The sequence below is a fragment of the Symphalangus syndactylus genome, chromosome 19 (genome assembly GCF_028878055.3).
Source record: "Symphalangus syndactylus isolate Jambi chromosome 19, NHGRI_mSymSyn1-v2.1_pri, whole genome shotgun sequence".
NCBI lineage: Eukaryota > Metazoa > Chordata > Mammalia > Primates > Hylobatidae > Symphalangus > Symphalangus syndactylus.
In genome coordinates this window covers 25141972-25165678 of record NC_072434.2, presented here as the reverse complement: position 1 = coordinate 25165678, position 23707 = coordinate 25141972, and the positions used below count along the sequence as shown (strand labels likewise).

Sequence of the window (23707 nt, the reverse complement as noted above, 5' to 3'; positions counted from 1 at the left end):
CCTTCTGGTTTCTATTGTTGCTGCTTTCAAGTCAGCTGTTAGTCTAATTGTAATTCCTGAGAAGATAACTTGCCTTTCTCTCTGGCTTTTTAAAAAGATCTTCCCTTTGTTTTAATGTTCTGCACATTCACTATGGTGTTCATAAGTGCCTATTTATTTTTATCCTGTTAAGAATTCAGTGTACCTCCTGAATCTCAGAGTGTATATGTTCTTTCAGTTACAGAACAAAAATCTTTTTTTTTTTTTTTTTTTTTTTTTTTTTTTTTTTTTTTTGAGACGGAGTCTTGCTCTGTCGCCCAGGCTGGAGTGCAGTGGTGCAATCTTGGCTCATTGGAACATCCGCCTCCTAAGTTCAAGCAATTCTTGTGCCTCAGCCTCCCCAGTAGCTGGGATTACAGGCATGTGCCACCATGCCTGGCTAATTTTGGAATTTTCACTTTTTTTAGTAGACACAGTGTTTCACCACGTTGGCCAGACTGGTCTTGAACTCCTGGCCTAAAGTGATCCACCTGCCTTGGCGTCCCAAAGTGCTGGGATTACAGGCATAAGCCACCCTGCCAGTCCATTACAGAACAAAATTCTTGCTGCTCTTTCCTATTCTCTCCATTATCTCCTTTTAGAAGATCTATATTATAGATCTTCTAATTGTCTTTTATGTCTCCTTACCTCATTTAAAACCTCACATTTCTGCTCTTTCTGTGCTTCATTCTGGATTTCCTTGTATATGAATTTTTTTCTAATTTTTGATTAATTCAAATTATTATTATTATTATTTTTTTTAGAGATGATGTCTCACTATGTTGCTCAGATTGGTCTCAAATTCCTGGGCTTAAGCAGTCTTCTCACCTTAGCCTCCTGTGTAGCTAAGACTATAGGCACAAGCCACCACTCCCTTTTTCTCTAATTCTAATTAACTAATTATTGTTTCACTTGTGCTGAACCTACTCTTTAACCCACTCATTGAGTTTTTAATGTTAGCTATTCTTGTTTTCAGTGATGAATTTTCATTTAGTTGTTGTTTACATCTATCTGGCTTTTTAAAATCTTTTATCCTGTTCCTTTCTCATGTTCCAATTCTAACTCTTGTTTCCTCACAAATTTAAAGCATTATTTTATATTCTCTATCCACTATTAAATTAAGTTTGGCCTAAGGCTGCCTCCTTATGTATTTTAAGTTTGGCCTAAAGATTTCTGCATACATAATAAACTGTAACAAAACTTGATGTGTAAGCAGAATGTAACCTACTCTTGTAACAAGTATTGGAGTATCAGCCAATCACAGTAGCTAAAATTTAGTCAACAATACGCAGCCAACTGTTTAAATCATATAAGGTAAAATTATGTAAGGTTCATATAAGGTAAACACCTAGCTGAACCAATCCAGCTGTTTCTGTACCTTACTTCTGTTTTCTGTATGCAATTTTTTTTTTCTCTCCATAAATGTGATCCAACCATGTGGCAGCCCTGGAGTTTATCTGAACCTGTTCTGGTTCTAGGGGCTGCCTGATTCATAAATTGTTCTTTGCTTATTTAAACTCTGTTTAGTTTGTCAAATGTTTTTCTCTTAACATCAAGAATTTCATTATTGGAAATTTTGATTGTCAAATTATGCTGTTTGTTATTTCTGTTTACATGATGCCCAAATTCCTCAAGTGTTTTGTAATTTTGGGCTGTGGGATTATGCTCAGCAGGGCATTTTCTTTTTCTTTTTTTTTTTCTTTTTTTTTTTGAGACGGAGTCTCACTCTATTGCCCAGGCTGGAGTGCAGTGGCGCCATCTCGGCTCACTGCAAGCTCCGCCTCCTGGGTTCATGCCATTCTCCTGCCTCAGCCTCCTGAGTAGCTGAGACTACAGGTGCCCGCCATAACACCTGGCTAATTTTTTGTATTTTTAGTACAGACGGGGTTTCACTGTGTTAGCCAGGATGGTCTCGATCTCCTGACCTCGTGATCCGCCCACCTCGGCCTCCCAAAGTGCTGGGATTACAGGTGTGAGCCACCGTGCCCGGCACAGCAGGGCTTTTTCTATAGGAATCTTATGAGACAAGGATTAAGGTTCATTTTTTTTTTTTTGTAAATTCTCTACAGATAATTTATTTCTCTCTTCTTGCTTCTCTCAAGCAACTAGGGATTTTACCAACCTAAGACAAGTTCTTGTTATTGGATTTTACTGCACTAGGGTTTTCCTGATGTGGGTTTTACTTAGGAAACATAACTTTTAGTCTCAAACTCATGTGTGAGCAGACATCTCTTCATAAATTTTCAGGGGAGCTTAGACAGAGATAGACAAGTGTTCTGCCTTGTCCCATGATTGGCAGGTAGATTTAGTTTATAGTACACTCATTCACTAAGGGCCGGGCTGTGACTAAGGTATGCTCCTTACTTGCTTCACCCTAGTCCTGGCCTGACTAAGGGTATAGCTCTTTAAATTTTCCAATTTTACAAAGGGATCTTGGCTTAAATTCCTCGCCTGGCACAGGCCAAGGCTCTTACTCCTGACTCTATTCAGACGCTAAAACCCAATCATCATGGTTACAAAGACTGACAAATTTCACCAGGGCAACAGTAGTGCCAGAGACAAATTACCTCTCTAATGTTTAGCTCAGTTTTCAATTTTTAGTGCCTAGATTGTCTCTACTTTATGTAGGCTCAGGTATACATTTTTAAGATATAGTTTTACAATCACCAAGTCAATCCTAAGCCAAAAGAACAAAGCTGGAGGCATCACGCTACCTGACTTCAAACTATACTACAAGGCTACAGTAACCAAAACAGCATGGTACTGGTACCAAAACAGAGATATAGATCAATGAAACAGAACAGAGCCCTCAGAAATAATGCCGCATATCTACAACTATCTGATCTTTGACAAACCTGACAAAAACAAGCAATGGGGAAAGGATTCCCTATTTAATAAATGGTGCTGGGAAAACTGGCTAGCCATATGTAGAAAGCTGAAACTGGATCCCTTCCTTACACCTTATACAAAAATTAATTCAAGATGGATTGAAGACTTACATGTTAGACCTAAAACCATAGAAACCCTAGAAGGAAACCTAGGCATTACCATTCAGGACATAGGCATGGGCAAGGACTTCATGTCTAAACACCAAAAGCAATGGCAACAAAAGCCAAAATTGACAAATGGGATCTAATTAAACTAAAGAGCTTCTGCACAGCAAAAGAAACTACCATCAGAGTGAACAGGCAACCTACAAAATGGGAGAAAATTTTCGCAACCTACTCATCTGACAAAGGGCTAATATCCAGAATCTACAATGAACTCAAACAAATTTACAAGAAAAAAACAAACAACCCCATCAAAAAGTGGGCAAAGGACATGAACAGACACTTCTCAAAAGAAGATATTTATGCAGCCAAAAAACACATGAAAAAATGCTCATCATCACTGGCCATCAGAGAAATGCAAATCAAAACCACAATGAGATACCATCTCACACCAGTTAGAATGGCCATCACTAAAAAGTCAGGAAACAACAGGTGCTGGAGAGGATGTGGAGAAATAGGAACACTTTTACACTGTTGGTGGGACTGTAAACTAGTTCAACCATTGTGGAAATCAGTGTGGTGATTCCTCAGGGATCTAGAACTAGAAATACCATTTGACACAGCCATCCCATTACTGGGTATATACCCAAAGGACTATAAATCATGCTGCTATAAAGACACATGCACACATATGTTTATTGCGGCACTATTCACAATAGCAAAGAGTTGGAACCAACCCAAATGTCCAACAACGATAGACTAGATTAAGAAAATGTGGCACATATACACCATGGAATACTATGCAGCCATAAAAATGATGAGTTCATGTCCTTTGTAGGGACACGGATGAAACTGGAAATCATCATTCTCAGTAAACTATGGCAAGGACAAAAAACCAAACACCACATGTTCTCACTCACAGGTGGGAATTGAACAATGAGAACACATGGACACAGGAAGGGGATCATCACACTCTGGGGACTGTTGTGGGGTGGGGGGAAGGGGGAGGGACAGCATTAGGAGATATACCTAATGCTAAATGACGAGTTAATGGGTGCAGCACACCAACATGGCACATGTATACATATGTAACAAACCTGCACGTTGTGCACATGTACCCTAAAACTTAAAGTATAAAAATAATAAAATAAAAAAAGATATAGTTTTATTTTTCCATTTTAAGGATATCTACTATGCCATATTCTTGAAAACCAAAATTCCCTTAAGAAAATTTTTCCCAGGAGTCTCCCTGCAGAATTTCCTCTCGTTTGTCATTGGCCACTTGCTTGCATAAATCAATCAATGGCAAGAAAAATGTGGTTTCCAAAATTTAATTAAAGACTAGTCAGGATTTACCTCAGGGACACATAGGAAGGTGATGGACAATGAAACAAAATTGGGGAATTGGGGGAATAGCTTTTGGGGAGACAAAAATAGCATGTCTGCAATATGGATAATTTAGGGGAGAATGGGCAGATTAGTCTGACTAGAACCTTGTGTTTGAATTAGAAGGCAGCAGAACATAAGACTGAAAAGGTATGTCAGGCGTCAAGGTGTGGGAGTACCACAAAAGCCTAGGTAATTAGTTAATATTTTATCCTACATGTACAGTTGTGATATTGAGGATTTCTGAACCAGAAAACGACAATAAAAATGTGTGTACTATTTTGTAAATAGTGTTGAGAATGAATTAGACAGGGAAGAGACTAGAGGCAGTAATTATAATTTAGGGAGCTTTGCAGTAACTTAGGCATGAAATGATAATGAACTAAACCATGTTAAATTACAATAGAAATTCAAAGGAAGGGAGACAAATTATGAGAGAAGAATAAATAGAATTTGGTGATTCAGTTGGATATAGGATAAGTACGGGAGAAAAAGGCAAGTATTTGGTGCCCTTAAATATATTTGATACTGTGATAAAGACCAGTTCTCTCATTGGTAAAACTGAGATGATTATATATTTAATACTTATTTTAAAATAATGTAAAAATTATAGTTTCTGAATGTACTTCAAAAATTATGTAAAACTATATAAACATTAGGGCATCTCGACCATATGTAAGGATTTAATGTGGGTACTGCAACAGGACCTAGTAGGTGTGTCTCTATTCCTTAAGGCTGTTATAGCTTATTGTGTTGGGAACTGCTGGGAGAAGGGACATACAAATTTTCCTGTGTTAAAGAAAGGTACGAAGAACAAAAGATAACAGCGGTAAGTCAGAAATGGAAAGTAAAGTTGAAGACTGAGGGAATATGAATGGTGAGTGAAGTAAACTCACTTCCAGGCTGAGTAGTTTATGTATCTTTCAGCAAACTTAAAGGATATATCTTACAAATAATTGCAGCAAAAAAATAAAAGGAGCCTGATTTCTTGGACTACTACTTAATGGAAAACTGTCTAGTAGAACTGACTGATGAGAAATATCAACAGTTGATTTTGGATAAGTAAAAAATAAACTTTTTCCCCTTTGCAGCTTTATCAAGGTAGAATTGACAGAAGCTTATATTTATGGTGTACAATATGATGTTTTCCTAAATGTATTTATTGTTAAATGATTGAATCAAGCTAATTTGCATATCCATCACCTCACATATTTTTTTTTTGTGGTGAGAACTTTAAGATCTAATCTCTTTGCAATGTTTCAGTATACATTATTGTTAACTATAGGCACTATGACATACAGTATATCACTAGGACTTACTCCTCTTGCGTAACTGGAACTTTGTACCCTTTGACTAATACCTCTCTGTTTTCCCCTCCCCCAAATCCCTAGCAACTATTCTCTCTGCTTCTTTGAGTTTGACTCCTTTAGATTTCCCATATGAGTGGTATCATGTTGTCCTTCTGTGATTGGCTTATTTCGTGTAGCATAACGTCCCCCAGCTTCATCAATGTTGTCCCATATTGCAGGACTTCCTCCTTATGGCTGAGTAGTACTCCATTGTACGTATATACCACATTTTCTTTATCCATTCATCTGTCGATGAACATTGTGGTTGCTTCTATGTCTTGGTTGTTCTGCATAATGCTGCAATAAATATGGGTATCTCTTCAAGATCCTGATTTCAATTCCTTTGGATAAATAACCAGAAGTGGGATTGCTGGATCATATTGTAGTTCTATTATTAATTTTTTGAGAAGCCTTCATATTGTTTCCCATAGTGGCTGTACCAATTCACCTTCTCACTGACAGTGTATGTTAGGGTTCCCTTTCCGCCATATCCTTGCCAACACTTGTTATTTTCATTTTATTATTATTTTTGGATAACCATCCTAATAGATATCTCATTATAGTTTTGATTTACATTCCGAATTATTAATGTTGAACACTTTTAGCTATATTTACAAAATAGAATCCTATACATGATGAAAAGGAATGTGCTAAAGCTACATGAATTAACATAGGTGCATCTCACAAAGTTAACTGAAAAATCAAGTTTTATAAGGTTGTATAGCTATATGAAATCATTTATGTAAAGTTGAACAACATAAAAAGCAATACTATATCGTTGAGGGATACGATATTGTTAAGCAATACTATATTGTTGAGGAGCAATACTACATTGTTGAGGGATATGCATGTAGTGAAAGGGATGAATGGTATCTTAGTCTGTTTCTGCTACAACAAAATATTTGATACTGGGTAATTTATAAATAACAAGAATTTATTTATCACAGTTCTGGAGGCTGGTAAGTCCAAGATCAAGGTGCCAGCAGATTCAATGCCTGGTGAAGGCTGCTGTTTCCAAGATGGTGCCTCTTGCTGCACCCTCACATGGGTGCAAAAGGGGGACAAAAAGGAATGAACAAAAAGGGGGACAAAAAGGAATGAACATTGTGTCTTCACAAGGCAGAGGGAAGGAAGGGTAAAAGAACCTAGCTACTTCCCTCCAGTCTTTTTATAAGGACATTAGTCACATTCATGAGGGTAGAGTGCTTATGACCTAGTCACCTCCCAGAGGCTCCACCTTCTAATACCATCACATTATTGATTAGGTTTCAACACAAAAATTTTGGAGGACCGTATATACTAAAGCCATAGCACACCAGAAATGATAAATTCAGAATGTGGGGAAGAGAAATATGCTTGGAGTGGTATGCACAGGGAGTTAGAACTTTGTTTCTAATGTTTTCAACTGGGTAACAGGAATATGGGTATTGGTTATACTCTCTTCATATTTGTATGTGTGTTTGCATATCCATAACAAAATTTAAGAGGCACAAGAAAACTCATCCTTCCTCTTTCACTGGTGTGACAGTCTATCTGTATTGCTATAAAGGACTACCTAAGGCTGGATAATGTATAAAGAAAAGAGGTTTATTTTGGCTCACAGTTCTGCAGGGTGTACAAGAAACACAGTGCCAGCATCTTCTCCTGGTGAGGCTTCAGGAAGCTTCCAATCATGGTAGAAGGCAAAGTGGGAGCCAGTGGGAGCCAGCATTTCATATGGTGAGAGAGCAAGAGCGAGGACAGGAGAGGAGAGAGAGAGTACACGAGAGGGAAAGGGAGGAGGTGCCAGGCTCTTTTAAACAACCAGATCTTGTGTGAACTCATAGAGTGAGAACTCGCTCATTGCTTTGAGGACAACTTGAAACCATTCATGAGGAATCTGCCCCCAAGACCCAGACACCTCCCATTAGGCCCATCTCAACACCAGAGGTCACATTTCAACATGAGATTTGGAGGGGACAAAACATCCAAACTATATCAACTGAACATTGTCATGTCTGGATATGATGCCTGAAACTGCGGCAAGCCAGGCTGTCATTCTAAGGCAAGCAGTAAGAGTATCAGGTGGGCTCACCCAGAATGCCAGGGTGAAAGACAAAGAACTTAGGTCCTTGGGGCTGCTACAAAGCCATTAAGCCAGGCTACCCTGCAGTACTTAGCTCTGGACTTCTTTTGTGACATGATCAATGTTATTTTTATGCAAAGAGAGTTGCCATTTGCTTTCACTTGTAACCAAAAGCATCCTAATAGCATCCACAAAAGCTCTCTTCTTCAAATCTTTTTCTTGCCTAAAATAAGGTATTCATTCATAGCTCTTAGCAAAATTATAAACATTCTTTAATACTCAGTTCAAATTCTTCTTCTGTCATACAACTTTTTCTCACCAAGAAACTTACAAAGATATCTCCCTATTCTGAATACCTTTATCACTTACTGTCTATAACTATTTAGGGCTACTCAAGGAGTAGGTTATTTATATTCTTACAGTCAATATGCTTTGGAAACATGATCTCTGGAATCTTAACATATAATTTTAGCTCACTGTACAAAGCTTTTAATTAATGGAAAAATCTGTTTGATTATGTAGGTATATAAAAAGATTTTGTCATTTATAAAAAAAAAAGTCATCATTCAAACAACCTAAGCCTCATCTCATTAAGGATTGATGGTAAAACAGGCAACTATTAAGCAGCTGAAGGCTAACATACAAAAAGGCTAAAAGCACAAAAGTGGTTTCCCAGTTCAGTAGTAACAACAGCTAATATTTATGAGCTCCCTCTACGTGCTAGACACCATGACAGATGTTTTATATATACTATGTAATTTAACCTTCACAATAATTCAGCTTTGAGATGCTATTCACATTCCACAGAGGAGGAAACCAAGGTTTAGTTTAAATAACCTCAGTGTCACAGAATTAGAAAGTGGATAGGTTAAGATTCAATTCATGTCTTCATGCCTTCAGAGACAATGCTCTTTCAATATTCCATGCTACCACTCAAGAACATATTCATTCAGTGAATTATGGGTTAGTCACTGTCCTTAACAGTGGAATAAGATGATAGGCAGAGCATATATGTTTCTATCATAAAACTTAGATCGTATATGAATTACACAATTATGTTACAAATATACCACTGACCATTTCAGAAATCACAATGTGGGCATAGCACTTACATTTTGCAGCACTCAGTCAGCCACGAAACTTTGCTTCTTCTATTTTTATTGGTCCAACGATGCAACGCAAACAGGTTTAGCTCATAATAATGCTGTCTGAAATGTGCCATCAAAAATATCATCAGATGGAGCAACTGATGTTGATGACATTCTTACAGAATTATACAAAGAAGAAAACTCACATAGCAATAGTACAGTTTAACTGCACAGAAGAATCACATTCCACAGGATTTCAAAGATGCATCAATTTCAATTTTACACCTGTAGAAAACCTAAAGGGGTTGTGCATGCTGTGTTGATCACTGAGGCATATCACTCGTGCCCACCACTGGGAAGATATTAACATGTATCATACTCAGTAGACTAGTCATACACGTCAATGTCATGGATATTTGACCTAAAACTCAGTGTGCCTTTCATTCCAGTCATGGAACAGTGGACATGGTTTTCTCCCTCAGGCAGCACAAGAGTGCAGAGAACAACGCTCTGATTTGTATGTTGTATTTATGGCCTTAACCAAGATCTGTTACAAATGTGTTGGTATGTGGGAAATCCTACAAAACAGTGGCTGCCCATGCAATTTTAAAAGCACGATGCTAATCCATTTATCTTAATAATGTAAAAATTCTTCCTTTTTTTTTCTAACGATGTTCCTGGAGATTTCACTGTTATACTAAATATACCTAAGAGTAGGTTTCATTTCTAATACTTGCATAACAAAAGGGCTAGAAGTAATTAGTCTGGATATTTTATGCGACAGTGATTGTGTACATGTAGTTTATAATTGAAATGATTGTTCAGGGTTAACAAGGCTACACTTCACTGTCAACATACACTTACTTCATTTAGAATGCAGCTCATACACTGCACTTACCATTAATTCAATGACTGCTTGGGGGAACTTACTAAACGGATTGCCAAATAAAATCACAGTTATGTTGTTGTTTTAGTATATTGTGTCTCATAAACAATAGCCAGAAAACAACTAATGTATTGGCAAAACCCAATACTGCTTCATAACCACAAAATATTAAGGAAAAATACATTTGTATAATTTATTTGCTATGTTACTCATATGTAGGTTTTTGCTGCCATTATTCATTCATCTATTCGTTTAAACAAGCATTTTTTATGCATTTCCTATGAACTTGTGCTACTGCAGATACAGATTATTAAGACAATCTTTATCCTTAAAGACCTCACAGTCTGGCAGTAAAAACTCATAAACATAAAATTATACAATAGGAAAGTGCAAATGTAGAGTCATGCTTTGGATATTATGAGAGCCTTGGGGTGGCGTGCCTAGCCAGCCTGCAGAGAGGACTGGGGAAATGAGACAAGGAGCAGAGTAAGCAGTCAGGAAAAGCTCACTAGAGAAGGTGACACATAGGCTGAGGCTTTAAAAACAGGTATAACTTCATCAAAGACTGAGGTGGAGATGAGAATACGGTATTTTTTGTCAGACTAAACAGCATGCGAAAAATATAATAAATCTGCAGCACTTATCAGAGTGCCCTGATACACAGTAAGCCCTCCTTATATATTATTTCCATTAAGAAACCATTCTGTTATAGTTGTAGTCAGGGGAAAGAAATGATAATGATAAAGATAATGAACAATGATAGAAACAAAGGAAAGGACCGACTTGAGACTTTTTGACAAATTAGAGACAATTTGAGACTTTACAGAAAAAACTGACAAGAGTTGGTGATGGTCTGGATGGGGAGATGTAGAAAAAGAGTAGAATTACTCCAAGATCTCTGAATTTGATGAATGATTGGGCACCCATGCCTTTAAAATTGAAAATAAACGGGAAAGTAAGATTTCAAAGATAATGGTGATTAAGTCTGTTTTGGACATGATGAGTTTGGGGTAATTTTAAACATCTATGTCTAGCAGGAAGATGGCTAGATAGGTATGTTGCTCTCAAAAGCTTTGAACCCGATGAAGAATCATTACATGGTAATAGATTAAAAACATAAGCATGGGTAAAATCACTTGGAGAAGTATTATACAGTGAGAGCAGTGGGCTGAGAATTGCTGAAGAAATCTGAAGAAAATCAACATTTAAGGATGAAGAGGAGAGAAGAAGGGCTCTTTAAAAATTCAAAGAATAATCCTAAAAATAAAAAGCAAATTTTAAGAATATGGGGTCCAAGAAGTCAAGAGAATAGCTTTGAGGGGCAGACTACTGACCACCTTAAAAGTACAAGGAGTGTTAGTTAGGGAAGTACTGTATAAGTGCACTGGATTTAGTAACACTTAAAGTTGGCAGTGCAGGTAGAAGCCAGACTACTACTCCGTTAGAGAATGACTGAGTGGATGAGGAGATGAAATGGCTAGATTACTTCATATTATATAGCTCATCTATACTCATCCAAGATAACAAAAACAAAATGGAAAGATGGGCGCCAAATGCAGCAGTGCTCTAGGCATGTAATACTGGTGGAGTAGCATCTTCTGTGAAGTCAGCAGAGATTTGCTGGGCTTGCAAATAGAAATGTTTATAATTCCCAGAAGAATTTTCTAAGACCAGCTCTGCGAAACAAAGTGTGCCACTGGATGTCCGATTAAATGAAACAAAGACTCCCTATAGGCAACCTTAGGGGCATGTAACATTTGCTCTCAATCATAAGAATTGATAGTGAAAATCCACTCTACAAGGAGCATGACACGTCATAACACACCATTCGGCTACTTGGAAAACATGAAATACATAATCAGTGTCCAAATGGAAGTGTGCAAAACAGGCAATAAATGGACAAGAAGTCTGTTGGTAGCTCTGTGGCTCCAGTAATGATTTGTCCACTATCAGCTCAATATATTCATAATTCATTAAAAGATAACACTTAAAGTCAATTAAAGGCAGCATTTCAAGGGCTTAGATCAGATCATTTAATATAGGCATCTGTCTTGTTTGCCAGTAAAATAGCTCGTTTTATTTAATAATATAATTTAATAAGATTTCAGATTTAGTACCCCTTTTCACTTAGTTTTTTAAAGAAATATTTGCAACTATATATGTTCAAATATGCAATACTATGTATAGAAATTGAATATTAAAATTTCATGACATTTTTGTCCAGTAATTAGGAATATGTATTTGAGAATAAAAAACTGCTTACTCATTTATCCATTCGAAAATTCATTATTCACTATGTGCCATAATACTTTCTGCAGAAGTACAAGTTGGGCTGTGAAGATAAAAAGATGAAAATGACATGTTCCCTATCATCTTATGATCTGTTGGGAAAACAATGCAAAAAAATATAAAAAGTTGAAATGGCACAAATAATTGTGAGAAATCAAAGAAGGCTTCTAGAGGGGACAGAGGAACATAAAAAAACTTTAAAAATGAGTATTTAAATACTAAGTATTAAAAAGGACTGGGTGGGCTGGCGGAATTTTCTTTGCTTTTGAAAGTCACGCTGTAGTGGACTTTTGTGAATTGTGTCCTCAGCACTAATACAGGCCATTTTCAGCAATAGATTTGGGTTGGTTGCCCATAGGCAGATCCAGGGATAGGCCCTGATTGGCTTAAATATAATTCTATACTCAAAAGACTGATTCTGAAGTGGGCACATGATAAAGATATGGCTGACAGGACTTTCAGAAGGGAAAAAGGGCTTCTCTTATCCTAGAGCTTCATAACATGACTCTTTTTTTTTTTTTTTTTAACTTGGACAAGGACCAGAAAGGATGAAACCATGGGAGCTGTCTGCAGCTCTATTTCACCAATGAGAAAAACGCCTGCCTGAAAAGAGATTTAGCACTGAAGAAGCAAAGCAGAAAAATGAAAACCAAGCCCTGGTGAATCCTGAATCAAGTCATGCTTCACGGTTATATGAGCAAACACATTCCTTTTATTGTAACCAGACTGAGTTGTGTAATCTATATCTTGCAATCTAGAGAGTCCCAACATACCTATTTAAAAATTAATGTAGGGGAATGCATTTCTCTGATCCCTTACCTCCGACATAACAAGCATGTTCAATATTAACACAAACATCCCAAATGATATAATAAATGTTATAAAATATATCAAATATTACATTACATGTTACACACAGAGTTGTGGTACAAAATGACTCTTTCTAGAGCAAATCTAAATGTAAATGCTTTGTAAATAAAGTTCAAACTTTATGTACCACTCTAAGGTGGGACTTAGTGCCCCACTTTCATACAGTTTTGTCTACTTTGAGCACAGAGAATCTGAGAAATGAACACATGATAGAATAAGCTAAGGGTGAAGCCCTGAGGAGGCTTTCTAAAATGAGACATAATGAATGAAAGTTACTTGGTGAGAAATGACACTGACTCTAAAGTATGAAGATCAAATGAAAATTGAAGGCGGCAGATAATTTATTTAACATCTAAATGATACTGGGAATGGAGAAAACAGGAAAAAAATGTCAATTTTGGTTAATTCAGTAATCTGCCTTACCAAATAATCTGAAATCCATTTCTACATCTCTTTAAAATTGCTGTTTTTAAGCCAGGTGTGGTGGCTCACACCTGAAATCACAGCACTTTCGGAAGCCCAGGTGGGAGGATCCCTTGAACCTAGGAGTTCAAGAGCAGTCTGTGCAACATTGGGAGACCCCGTGTCTACAAATAAAAAGTTGGCCAAGCACGGTGGCACACACCTGTAGTTCCAGCTACTCAGAAGGCTGAGGTAGGAGGATGACGTGAAATCAGGAGTTAGAGATTGCAGTGAGCTATGACTGCACCACTGCACTCTAGCCTTGGCAACAGAGTAAGACTCTGTCTCAAAAAAAAAAATTACTGTTTTTAAATTTTGAAATAATTACAGGTTCACATGCAGTTGCAGATATGGTACTGTATTTACTTCACGCAGGTTCCCCCAATGCTTACACCTTACATGCTTACAATATGAAAACCAGGGATTTGACATGAAAACAATGTATGTATAGCTCCATGGCACCTTATCACATGTAAATTTGTGTAATCATCATGGTCAAGATACAGAATTATTCTGTTACCCACAGATCTCTGTTGTTCAAGCCCTGTACAGTCACTTCCACCCTCTCATCTCCACCAAAAGAAGTTTCATGTAACAATATGTACTCTTCCTCTATAAGATAGTTCTATTTATTTTCTATTTAAATCTGGTCTAGTCTATTTCATTCCTGTAAAATGCTGTCTCTACCCTTTGAATCGATGTCATGGCCTATTAGTGGATCCTGATCCTTAATTTTAAAGACAATGCAATAAATCAATCTCAGGTTTTTGTTGGTGAGGGGACCTGACTTATGGTGAATGTGAGTAACATCACAGTTGTTCATTTTTGGTGATCTCAAGTTTGGTCCCACTCTTTCACAGCTTTCTCTAGGGTCCCTCCTCCGGTTTCCAGATTTTAAACTCTCCTCAGGTTACTTTGAACAGTCTCCAGATCCTGATTTTTTATTCCAACAAAAAGAAAATCAATTTGCAAAATAGAATTCCAATTTATTAATTCACTGAGATTTTTAATGAACCAATAGGGTTGTTTCGATCACCTCCTACTAAGATTTAAGAAAATGAAAATATGACTACAGGGTTGCATGGTAAACACAGAAACCAAAAAACACGTAGTGATAGTCTATAGTGGCTTAGTCGCCTTTCTCCTGTACAACTGAATAATCTACTTTTGTCCTCAAAGATCAATTCCTGCCCTCAGTTCTTCAGTATTGAAGAGCACTAACAAAATTTGTACTCTTCAGCCCTCCTTTTCTTGAAACTCAGACTGGGGGAAGGAAGATGGGGTGGTGTTAATTTAATCCTAACACCTGAAATTACTTCCCGGGCTTGCCGTAATTTTCTCAAATTCAATTCTGTGACGGTATCAAGATCACTTTCATCCATCAGAAAGGAGATAAGTTTTACGTTGGATTTTGTAAATATTCAGTAACATGAACACAACACCTTTTCTTATTCAGTGTGCGATTTTACTTTTGGCCCTTATTCTAGGATGGGCCAAAGAACCATGCAAAGAAGGCTCCGCTTCCACCTTTATTCCTATCACATATTACCTGGAAACACGCAGCCTTTTCTGGATAGGCCCAAGGTGGTTATTCACAAACCTCGGGTCTTTTGATCACCTTCTGGGATCTTAACAGTTGTGGAGATTATACTGAATGATCCCAAGTCCAGTTTGACATAACAAAAAATGTCCACCTTTCAGCTGGGTGGGCGCGGGGGAGAAGAAGAGCTTAGAATTTAAGTCCAAAGATGTAGAAACACCAGGCTCTTCCCCGTCCAGGCAGCTCATCAGAGCCTCGTTAGCTGCCTTAAAAGCCCATTTTATTTCCGCAGCGGGCCCAGTGGTGAAGGCAGAAGGTTCAGTCCGTCCGCCTCCACCTGCTACCCCGGCAGCACGAACCGACCGCACGCAGCGGTGGCCACGAGCTGCCCAAGACCCGCTCGCCGCGCCCAGGCCCGCGTTAGTCGCCCCTCCTGGCCCCAGCGCCGGGTGCTCCGCCTCCCAAGGCCGGCGGCGGCATGGCGGCCAGACAGCTCTGGGCACGGGCGGGTCCCGCGCTCTGGAGGCAACCTTCCGCCGCCTCGCCGCCAGCACCTCTCTGGGTACGAGCTGGGTTCCGACAGCAGCTCAGCTTAACCCTCTGCCCTGCTAACGAGGGAAACTGCGGCGGCTCCGCGCCCAGCACGCCCGGTAGGCCGGAGAGAGCGGCGAGGCCTTCGGTGAGCGAAGAGTTAACCGCGGCGGAGCGACGGATCGCGGAGCTGCACACTGCCGCCTGCGCGGTGAGACTCTCTCCTGCCCGCCCCGCCCCGCCCCGCCCCGCCCCGCCGCGGCCACCCCGGGCTCGGCGCGCCTGCGCATCCCGGGCCTCTCCGGACCCGGAGGCCGCCCGGCAGAGGCAAAGGTTGCTGGACACCGGCGCGGTCCTGCCTCGGGCGACACGCGCGCACGCACACGAGCTTCCAGCCCCGACCTTTTCGCGGGAAAACTGGCCACAGTTCGCGTTCCAGACAAAGGGTTTATTTACCCTGTATCTGTCTTGGGTATGAGTGTGATTTGTTTTCCAATTAGCGTCCGAGCTAAACTCCGGTCGCAGTGTGGGACCCACTACCACTCTTTTGTGGTGTATGTGTGTGTGTTGCGGAAGGCGGTGTTAAGGAATTGATGGAGAAGGTGGAGGGACTGAGAAGTCACAACAAAAATGTGTTGTGTGTTTTTCTGCAGTGTCAGTTGAACACTTAGCCATCCAGTGATTCTTAGAGTGAAAAAAATAAGACATTGACACATTTATTTTATTTTTTCCATTGCCTTCTTATCCTTTCTCTTAACTGTTAACGGAACATAGGGAACTACAATCTGGCATTTGTAGACACTCGGCTGTTTTCTCCTGTTTTGCGGATTGACAATTGTCTGTTAGTACCAGTATCTAAACTTCTCTCCCTTTACGCCTTCTAACACAGTCTGCGTGAGTTTAAAGGCAGCATGGTTTCCTTTACAAAAGAAACAGTGAGAAAAAAAGAGAAACTGACTATAATAAAGATAGAAAAGCAGTATGAAATGAACCCATTTAATAAGCTGTGTGTGTGTGTGCCTCCAGCACTTGATGGGACTAAGATTATGTGGTATGACTTGAACCAAAGGGGTAAAGAAGAAAATCCCGGAGGTTGCCTAAAATTGACTTATTTAAATAATGACAGTAGGCCCTGAGAATCCACTGTCGGTCTGACCCATTCAAGTGCTGAAACTGAATAAAGACTCATGAGGAAGTGACTGGCAGCTTTTGATTGTTCTTGTTTATGCTGTCCTTTTAAAAATAATGTGTACAATTTGTTCTCATACTTCACCATATAGATATGGCAGATATTAAAGAAAAGTTTCATTCTCTTTAGAGCAAACACCAGTATCATGTGAAGAAATTTTCAATCAGTCTAGGGAAGGAAAGGAACTTTTTCTCACTCGGGAAATCCACACTTGTTTCATCAGTGTCAGTATCACAGGTTAAATGACTATCCAGGAGACCATAAATAAGCCCAGTAAATAACAAGCTGCTTGTTTTTCTTTTTCGACAAATCAGAGCCCCCTCACTATGGTCCTTCTTCCAGCCTCAAGACAGATAGCTCTCTTACCTCTTTCTCCGGGTACCGATGCGCATCACTGAACATCTTGCTCTCCAGTCAAACTGTCATCACCCTTGCTTCATCTTTGTCTGTGGCCACCACCATTACGTGAAGCTCATTTACTGAGGACAAATTAAGTTTGTGTGGGCAGCAGCAAGCTCAGAGGTGCTCAATCAACATGGAAAGCTGTAGAGCAGGCGCATGCGCAGGAGCAATCTGTTAGGCTTCCAGGTTGCCAGATAATTGCCCTCAGAAGACTCCCAGAAGCTATGAAAAGTGAAAAGAAGCCTGCTACAGAGTTCCTAGTGTTTTTTTGTTTTTCTTCCAAGTCTCCAAACACGAGCTTTGTAAATAAATAAAGAAGTGAGGTCCTGACAATCGGTCATTCTAAGGCAGTGCTGAGTGCTCCTGATTTCATGTAATCTGCTTCTGTGGTCCCCCTGGATTTGGGAAGTCTCTCTCAGACCAGCCTTGGGATCTGCTCGGATTTCTGCTGCCCTGCCCTGCTCTAGCTTTGCTGGAATGCCTTAGAGTGAGGCTAGACTTCAACTGTACCTGTCCTTTTGCTACACACTTTATTCATGAAACATATTGGGTTAAAACCTCAACCGGAATAAAATATTCTGCCATTAAATAAGACACTGAAGAAGTTGTTGGTGGTTCGTACAAAAATGTGTTTGTCAGAAGACATGCAAGTTTCATGTGTATTTTAATGAAAAAAGCTCTGTACAAGATTGATGCACTGAGTTACTGAGTGGTAAAAAGGTTATACAAAAAGTCCATGGGAACGTTCCTCTACAAAAACCCAAGGCTAAGTAATATCACCCAAAAGACCCAAATCCACAGAAAAGGTTATGTTATTTACTTTTCCCTTCCCACAAAGTACTTGAGGCACCGTTTTAAGTCATGTTTGAATGTAGATAGAATATACTTCCTTGACATTTGAAATAGTACAATAGAAGTTTCTTTTGATCAAACTTGTGAAAGCAGTGAGTGTTAATATGTTAAAACAGTACTTTTTTTCACTTAAAAATACAACTAATAACACACCAGCAAAAAAAAAAAAAGTATAAAATGTGCAATGAAGTAACACATGAAGGTAAAGAAAGTGTTCAATAATAGCAAAGGTAATACTTTTCTATAAGGACCGTTGGTTTTGATTAGCACCTTTTCTGTAAGTTTAAATCATTATACACATATTTTAAGTACTGAAATTCCAACTGCAACTTCTGAGTGAAAGTTCATTTTCAGCCTCTTAAGCTCTTAAAATCATTTAAATCACCTGTTATTAAGCTTGTTACCTAGAAACCAAATGAAAAATATCAGAGCAGTGGCTACATAGTTATTAGGTACAGAGGAGTTCTTGTTTTTCCATCAACTTCTCATTTTTCTCAAACTGTATATTTTCTCCTTATGTCACATAAAGTTGGATTGTGTATAATGCTGGAGTGCATTTGGTCTTTAATTGCAAGTGCCACTAAAACTGCTGGGAAGAAGTTTAATATTGTTTAAAACTTTTCTGCTGTATTTTATGAGTAGACATTATTGTGAGGAGATATGATGAATATTGAGATTAATGAATTGTTTCATTTTATTGCACTTCAGGCTGGCCAGCTAAACTATGTGGATCCAGCTACTGGCTATGTGGTGCTCACACAGATTGCCCACTTGCAAAGAGGTGAATGTTGTGGCTCTGCTTGCAGACATGTGAGTAGCAATTCTCGCATTACAGCAGCAGTTTGCGGTGCTTCTGTAACTTCGTAAATACCTATTATTTGAACAACAAGTCAAATAAAAAAGCCAAATAGACCTGGAGTGAACTTTTCACAAGCTACTTTAGCCAACGACAATGAAGTCCTTAGTACCAACGTAGGACCTTTAAAGTTAATGGAATTTTGTAAAGTTTCACTGTGAGCATCAGTTCCTTGAAATGCTGTGATTTGAAATTCATGGGAGCTCTTTATTACAAGGAAACTTTTCATGGGGTTTCAAATAAGTTGTTTTCATGAGGCAAGTACAAAGAGGGCAGGAAAAGAAATCTAGAATGTTGCAAACTAGATCCCTCTTCTTTATTAGTTGAATAAATAGAAACTCTCCCAGCATTGAGAGGTAGGTTTCCTTCAGATAATGATTTTTTCTTTTCTTCTTTCCTTCCTTCCCTCCCTCCCTTTTTTCCTCTCTTCTTTCCATCTCTCTCTCTCTCTCTCTCTCTGTTCCCCCCCCCACTACCACCACCTTCCTCTCTCTGGTCCTTTCTGTGGCTCTTTTCCAGTCTGTATTTGAAATAACTGTGAAACTACATTATACTGCACGTAGTGCCTGTACATTTCCTAAAATGTTTATTTCAATAGATACCTCTCTATGTTCACTAATTAAGATAAACAGACTTCTCCTTCCCTGTTATAAGCAAAAAATAAATGGGAATAAGTTCTTCACTATTACTTTTTAAAGGCATAGTAGTGAGGTAAATTGTTACAGAGTCAAGGTTATAAACAGTAACAACCTCTGTTTACAGAACACTTTGTATGTTTTGGTGCAAGGAGGTGTAATTTCCTTTAACTAGCCACTCTATAAAGAATAGACACTAAATGCATGTATTAACTGTAGCCAGGATTAAAAATTAAACCTTCGTTTTATGTATGTTCCTGTGCCCTTAGCTGTTTCTGATCAAATGCATGAGAGCTTTTTGTAAATTGAGGATTTGAGAATTTTCTAAAAGTGGATTTTTTGACAGTAAAATGCTTAAATTTGGAAGGATGAATTTAGGAAATGGTTCTTGGACTCTAATTAGGACCATTTGCCTGAGGTTGCCAATATTTTTATCTTAGTCTGCAGGACCTGATAGTTCAAATGATCTATATAAAATTGTCAACAGTCTCTTTTTGTCACCATGAGCAGTGTGCTTTTTCAAGATGATTGTTAAATAATTTAATAATAATTTGTTTTATTTCTTCTGCAGTGTCCATATGGTCAAGTCAATGTTAAAGATCCATCTAAAAAGAAGCAATTCAATTCATATTTTTATGTTTGACAACAATTTCATCTCTGTTCCCTAACTGTGCTTGTATTTTTTTAAAAATAAAGCCCTAATTCAGAATTACTGGGTTATTAGTACTTGAACACTAGTTTAATCCTAAATACATATATTAAAAGAACAGCAATAAAATGAAAAAGCTAACAAATGTTTGTGTGTTTCTGAAATGGCACATTGATAGTTATTTTCCTTTCTTTTTGCTTCATTATCAGACACATATGTTGAAGAAAGGAAATAATGGCTGTTCCATTAAATAAATAGTAGCAATCAGGTCACATTAGTAGCTCTTGGTTTTTCTTAGCCTCCATTCTACTGTTTTCTCATCAGTGTTAGCAATCCCAGGGAGGTTGCTGGCAAATAGAAGAGTTTTGATATATTCTTCATTTTATTTATATCTTGAGCTATACGGAGATTGATATAATATATCGTGCAGCATATGAGTGCCCAAGAAGTGCCATCCTGCGTCAAGAAATGCTCTCATCTTCCATCTGTTCTTTCAATAAAAACTTTAAATCATTTTGACTTGAGGGTCAGGCAGCTGAAGATGTGTCATTTAGACCATCCTTTCTTTTCTCCCCTACCCTTTCCTCCTGTATTTCTTTTGGCACTTCCTAGGCAAATCTATCTTTGAACATTTTATTAGCTGTACACTTATTTCATTCACTGCGGTGATACCCCTGGGCATCAGTCTCCAGCCTGAGTCAGGAGCTTACAAGAGCTTCTTTCCATACCTTCTCTGCTTCCTATGAGGACAGCAATCCCCAGGAAGCCCTTTGCTAACCAGTTGCAGCTGCTCAGAAAAATGAGGGTGCTTCCCACTTGGAAGACTGGCTTTGCCCAGAGCTGACTCCCAGCCTTCCCTCAGTGGAATCTGAAAGGTTCTAAGACATCTCAGGGGTCTGCCTCAGGTTCTGCCTGTGGCCCAAATAAGAGCTTTAGAAATCTTAAGCAAACAAAAGGTTTTGGTACCTTCTTCCACATTCAATTCAAAATAAAAGCCATTCTTAACCGTGAAATGAGCGAGAAGAAGCCCAATAAGGTTCTAATTTTCCTCTTGATTATGTCTTTTATTTTTAAATGTCAACTATTAAAATGTCTCTCCAAATTGTTGGCTTTTTTGGTGCCCTACTTTTGCTGGTGTTCTAACCATGGTGCCCTAAGTAACACTGCCCATGAGACCTGAGAGGTAACAGCAGGATGTAAAAGAGTGGTGTCTGTGGACTGGTACTGTCCTATCTGGAAATTACTTTCAGAGGAATAGGAGAAGGTGATCAGCATTATGATAATTGAAGCAGTTTTCCACAGAAGCATAGGGATTCCTGGGAGCCAGTTTCCTTTCCATTTTTTGGTCAAGAAGCAACCAGCTAGTTCCATGTTTTCTGCTCGATTTGAAGATTAACAAGGCCATTTTCTGTGTGGGGTATAGATAGTGTTTCTTTAGCAGCCCCCTCCCCCCGCAAGAGAGAAGAGTCTAAAACGTCATCTTTTTGGAGAATGGTGGAACGAAGAAAGGAAATTCATTTTGAAAAGGGGTCTGAGGTAAGACTGTTCTGAGAAAGCCCCTTAGCAGGTGGAAAGATGCCTCCTTCCTACCCGCAGCTCTTGCCTCTTCCCAGTGCACTTTCTGTAGTAGGAAACCGGCTGAAAAAGAAAGGATGTTTGTCACGGAGGACCCTTATGTGGGACGTTCGTAATTCTTATCGGCAATTCTTCCCCGGCAGAACTTCAAGCCTTGAGGGCAAAAACAGCAAAGGAGCCGCTGGAGGGCTGCAGCTGGGACTAGGGAAGAGAGATGCTTATAGTCTTCCCTGCTCCTGGAGCCAGAAGGAGGGCTGAAGTTTGCTGTAGTTCTAGAGGGATGCATGCGAACTACATGTTAGAGGTGGCAGCGGGGGCGAGTGCTCCCACATTAAATACAATATGGCCACGTAAAGGGGTCTCCCTGTAAGAGCTTTAAGCTATATTGTATTCGCACATTGTAAAGTAAAATTCAGGTTTCTTATTAGGTGTGTATATACAAACACATGTGGATGCCAAGAAATAGAGACTTACTTGGAGACTTTAGAGTTTAAATCAACTCTGGCGCTGCTTCACTTTCAAGGTTTCTGGAGACTCCTGCCCCAGGGTGCAATAAATCAAGGGAAAATGATTTTTAGATTGCTTCGTATGTGAAACGACCCAACGGAAACTGGGGAATCTTGTTGTGAGGGTTGCCAGGATGGGGTGTGAAGACGGATTCCTGCAGCCTTGATTGTCGTGGCAGGTGGATCATGATGCACACTCCTCTTTCTTCAAGCGGCAGCACTGCCCCCACTGTTTATACAGAGCAGGGAAGAGAAGGGCTTTTATTTTTTCAAGTAAAATTTAAGGTTCCCAAACAGGGCATGTTCGCCCTGAGAAGTGGAGGCGCTCTCTGGGCCTGGCGCAGGTCTTTGTTCCAGTGCAGCACCCCTTCTCCAAAGGCACTGGCAAAGTCTGTTCCGCACACACAGTTCCACTGTCAGAAATCTGCGGATCTTAGATTTGTCTCCAGACAAGGCTGGAGAAGAGAGCTCACTACCAGACAAATGGCAATTGGCATGTTGCCTTCCTATGAGCACTTTGAGATCCCACAGCCCCTGGCTAGTGCAAAAGGAACCTCGCCCTCCACTCCTTGCTGACACCTGCCATTTCATCTTTTCTAACATTCAAGCCACAGCTTGAGTTAGTGGATTGGATGTCTGTGGTGGAGGAGTGAAAAATCGGTGATATTTTTTCATTACCATGCAAAAATTAAGACATAATCCTTGATGCCAAAACTATCCCCTCCCCTCATTAAAAAAGTAAGATATTTAAGTCGGGGGTGGAGGGCAGAGAAAGTCTACATCCTTTTTGCCATCTCTGTGAAGAGCCTGATTTCTGAGAAAAAGGTTGTGGAAGAACTCGCAGCTGTCTTTAGCCAGAGACTGAGCTATCCCTGGAATGTCCAGCGTACCCTGGACCTCTGGATGCTCTGATGTGTGCTGGGATGCCCAGGGCACTGGGTTGACCTCTGTCCCCGCAAACAGCTTCGAGGTTGGGCTCACGACACAAAACGCACATATTCACGGCTTTCCTTCCTGACACTGCAGGCATAAAAGACAGTGTTAACCAAGGAATCATGGACTCTAGAGGAATTGGAAGATCCTTAACGACCACATCCTCCTAGCAGAAATTGTATTCTAAAGTGTGAGCTTTGGTGCGCGTTTCAGTGTGCGTGTGCCTGCGTGTGTGTGTGTGTGTGTGTGTGCGTGTGTGTAGAATGCATGTCGTTACCAAATACCTAAAATGGTATTGGACCGCAAAGAGGTTAAACCCGGTTGCTTTCGACAGGAATGAGTTGAAAGCACCCAAGCGTTTTCGGGTGGGTATCGCCGTCCATCCATTCTATGGCCTCGCTGATGAGCACAGAAGATGAACCTGGAAGGACTGTCCCTTCCTGGCTGCGAAACCTGACCGATATAGGGGAGATTCTAGAAGAAAGAGCTAAGGAGGCCAGGGCGGAAAGAGGAAAGTCAGGTGTGGGGGAGATTAAAAGGTAAACTGGTGGGACTGACCGGGCTGGTGGGACTAGTTAGCGAAGCCAAGTGTTTGGGTAGGAAGAGAGATCTTGTAGGAGGTGCTCCGAGCGACAT

The 23707-nt window shown here is 39.6% G+C and overlaps 1 protein-coding gene across 1 annotated transcript; it reads left to right on the top strand.

Moving 5' to 3' along the window:
- Positions 1 to 15358: 15358 nt before the first annotated feature.
- Positions 15359 to 20202, top strand: C19H1orf53 (chromosome 19 C1orf53 homolog). Its single transcript, XM_055234184.2, has 3 exons — positions 15359 to 15685; positions 18626 to 18727; positions 19980 to 20202. The coding sequence occupies exons 1-3, from the start codon at positions 15422 to 15424 to the stop codon at positions 20049 to 20051; spliced, it is 438 nt and encodes a 145-aa protein (XP_055090159.1). The 5' UTR covers positions 15359 to 15421; the 3' UTR covers positions 20052 to 20202.
- The last annotated feature ends 3505 nt before the right edge of the window (positions 20203 to 23707 follow it).

What these genes read in the sequence shown, in the direction of transcription:
- C19H1orf53 (XM_055234184.2), top strand. Translation starts at nt 15,422, where the DNA reads ATGGCGGCCAGACAGCTCTGGGCACGGGCGGGTCCCGCGCTCTGGAGG. An exon ending in TGCACACTGCCGCCTGCGCG is followed by an intron (nt 15,686 to 18,625) that starts GTGAGACTCTCT and finishes ATTGCACTTCAG; the next exon opens with GCTGGCCAGCTAAACTATGT. An exon ending in GTGGCTCTGCTTGCAGACAT is followed by an intron (nt 18,728 to 19,979) that starts GTGAGTAGCAAT and finishes TTTCTTCTGCAG; the next exon opens with TGTCCATATGGTCAAGTCAA.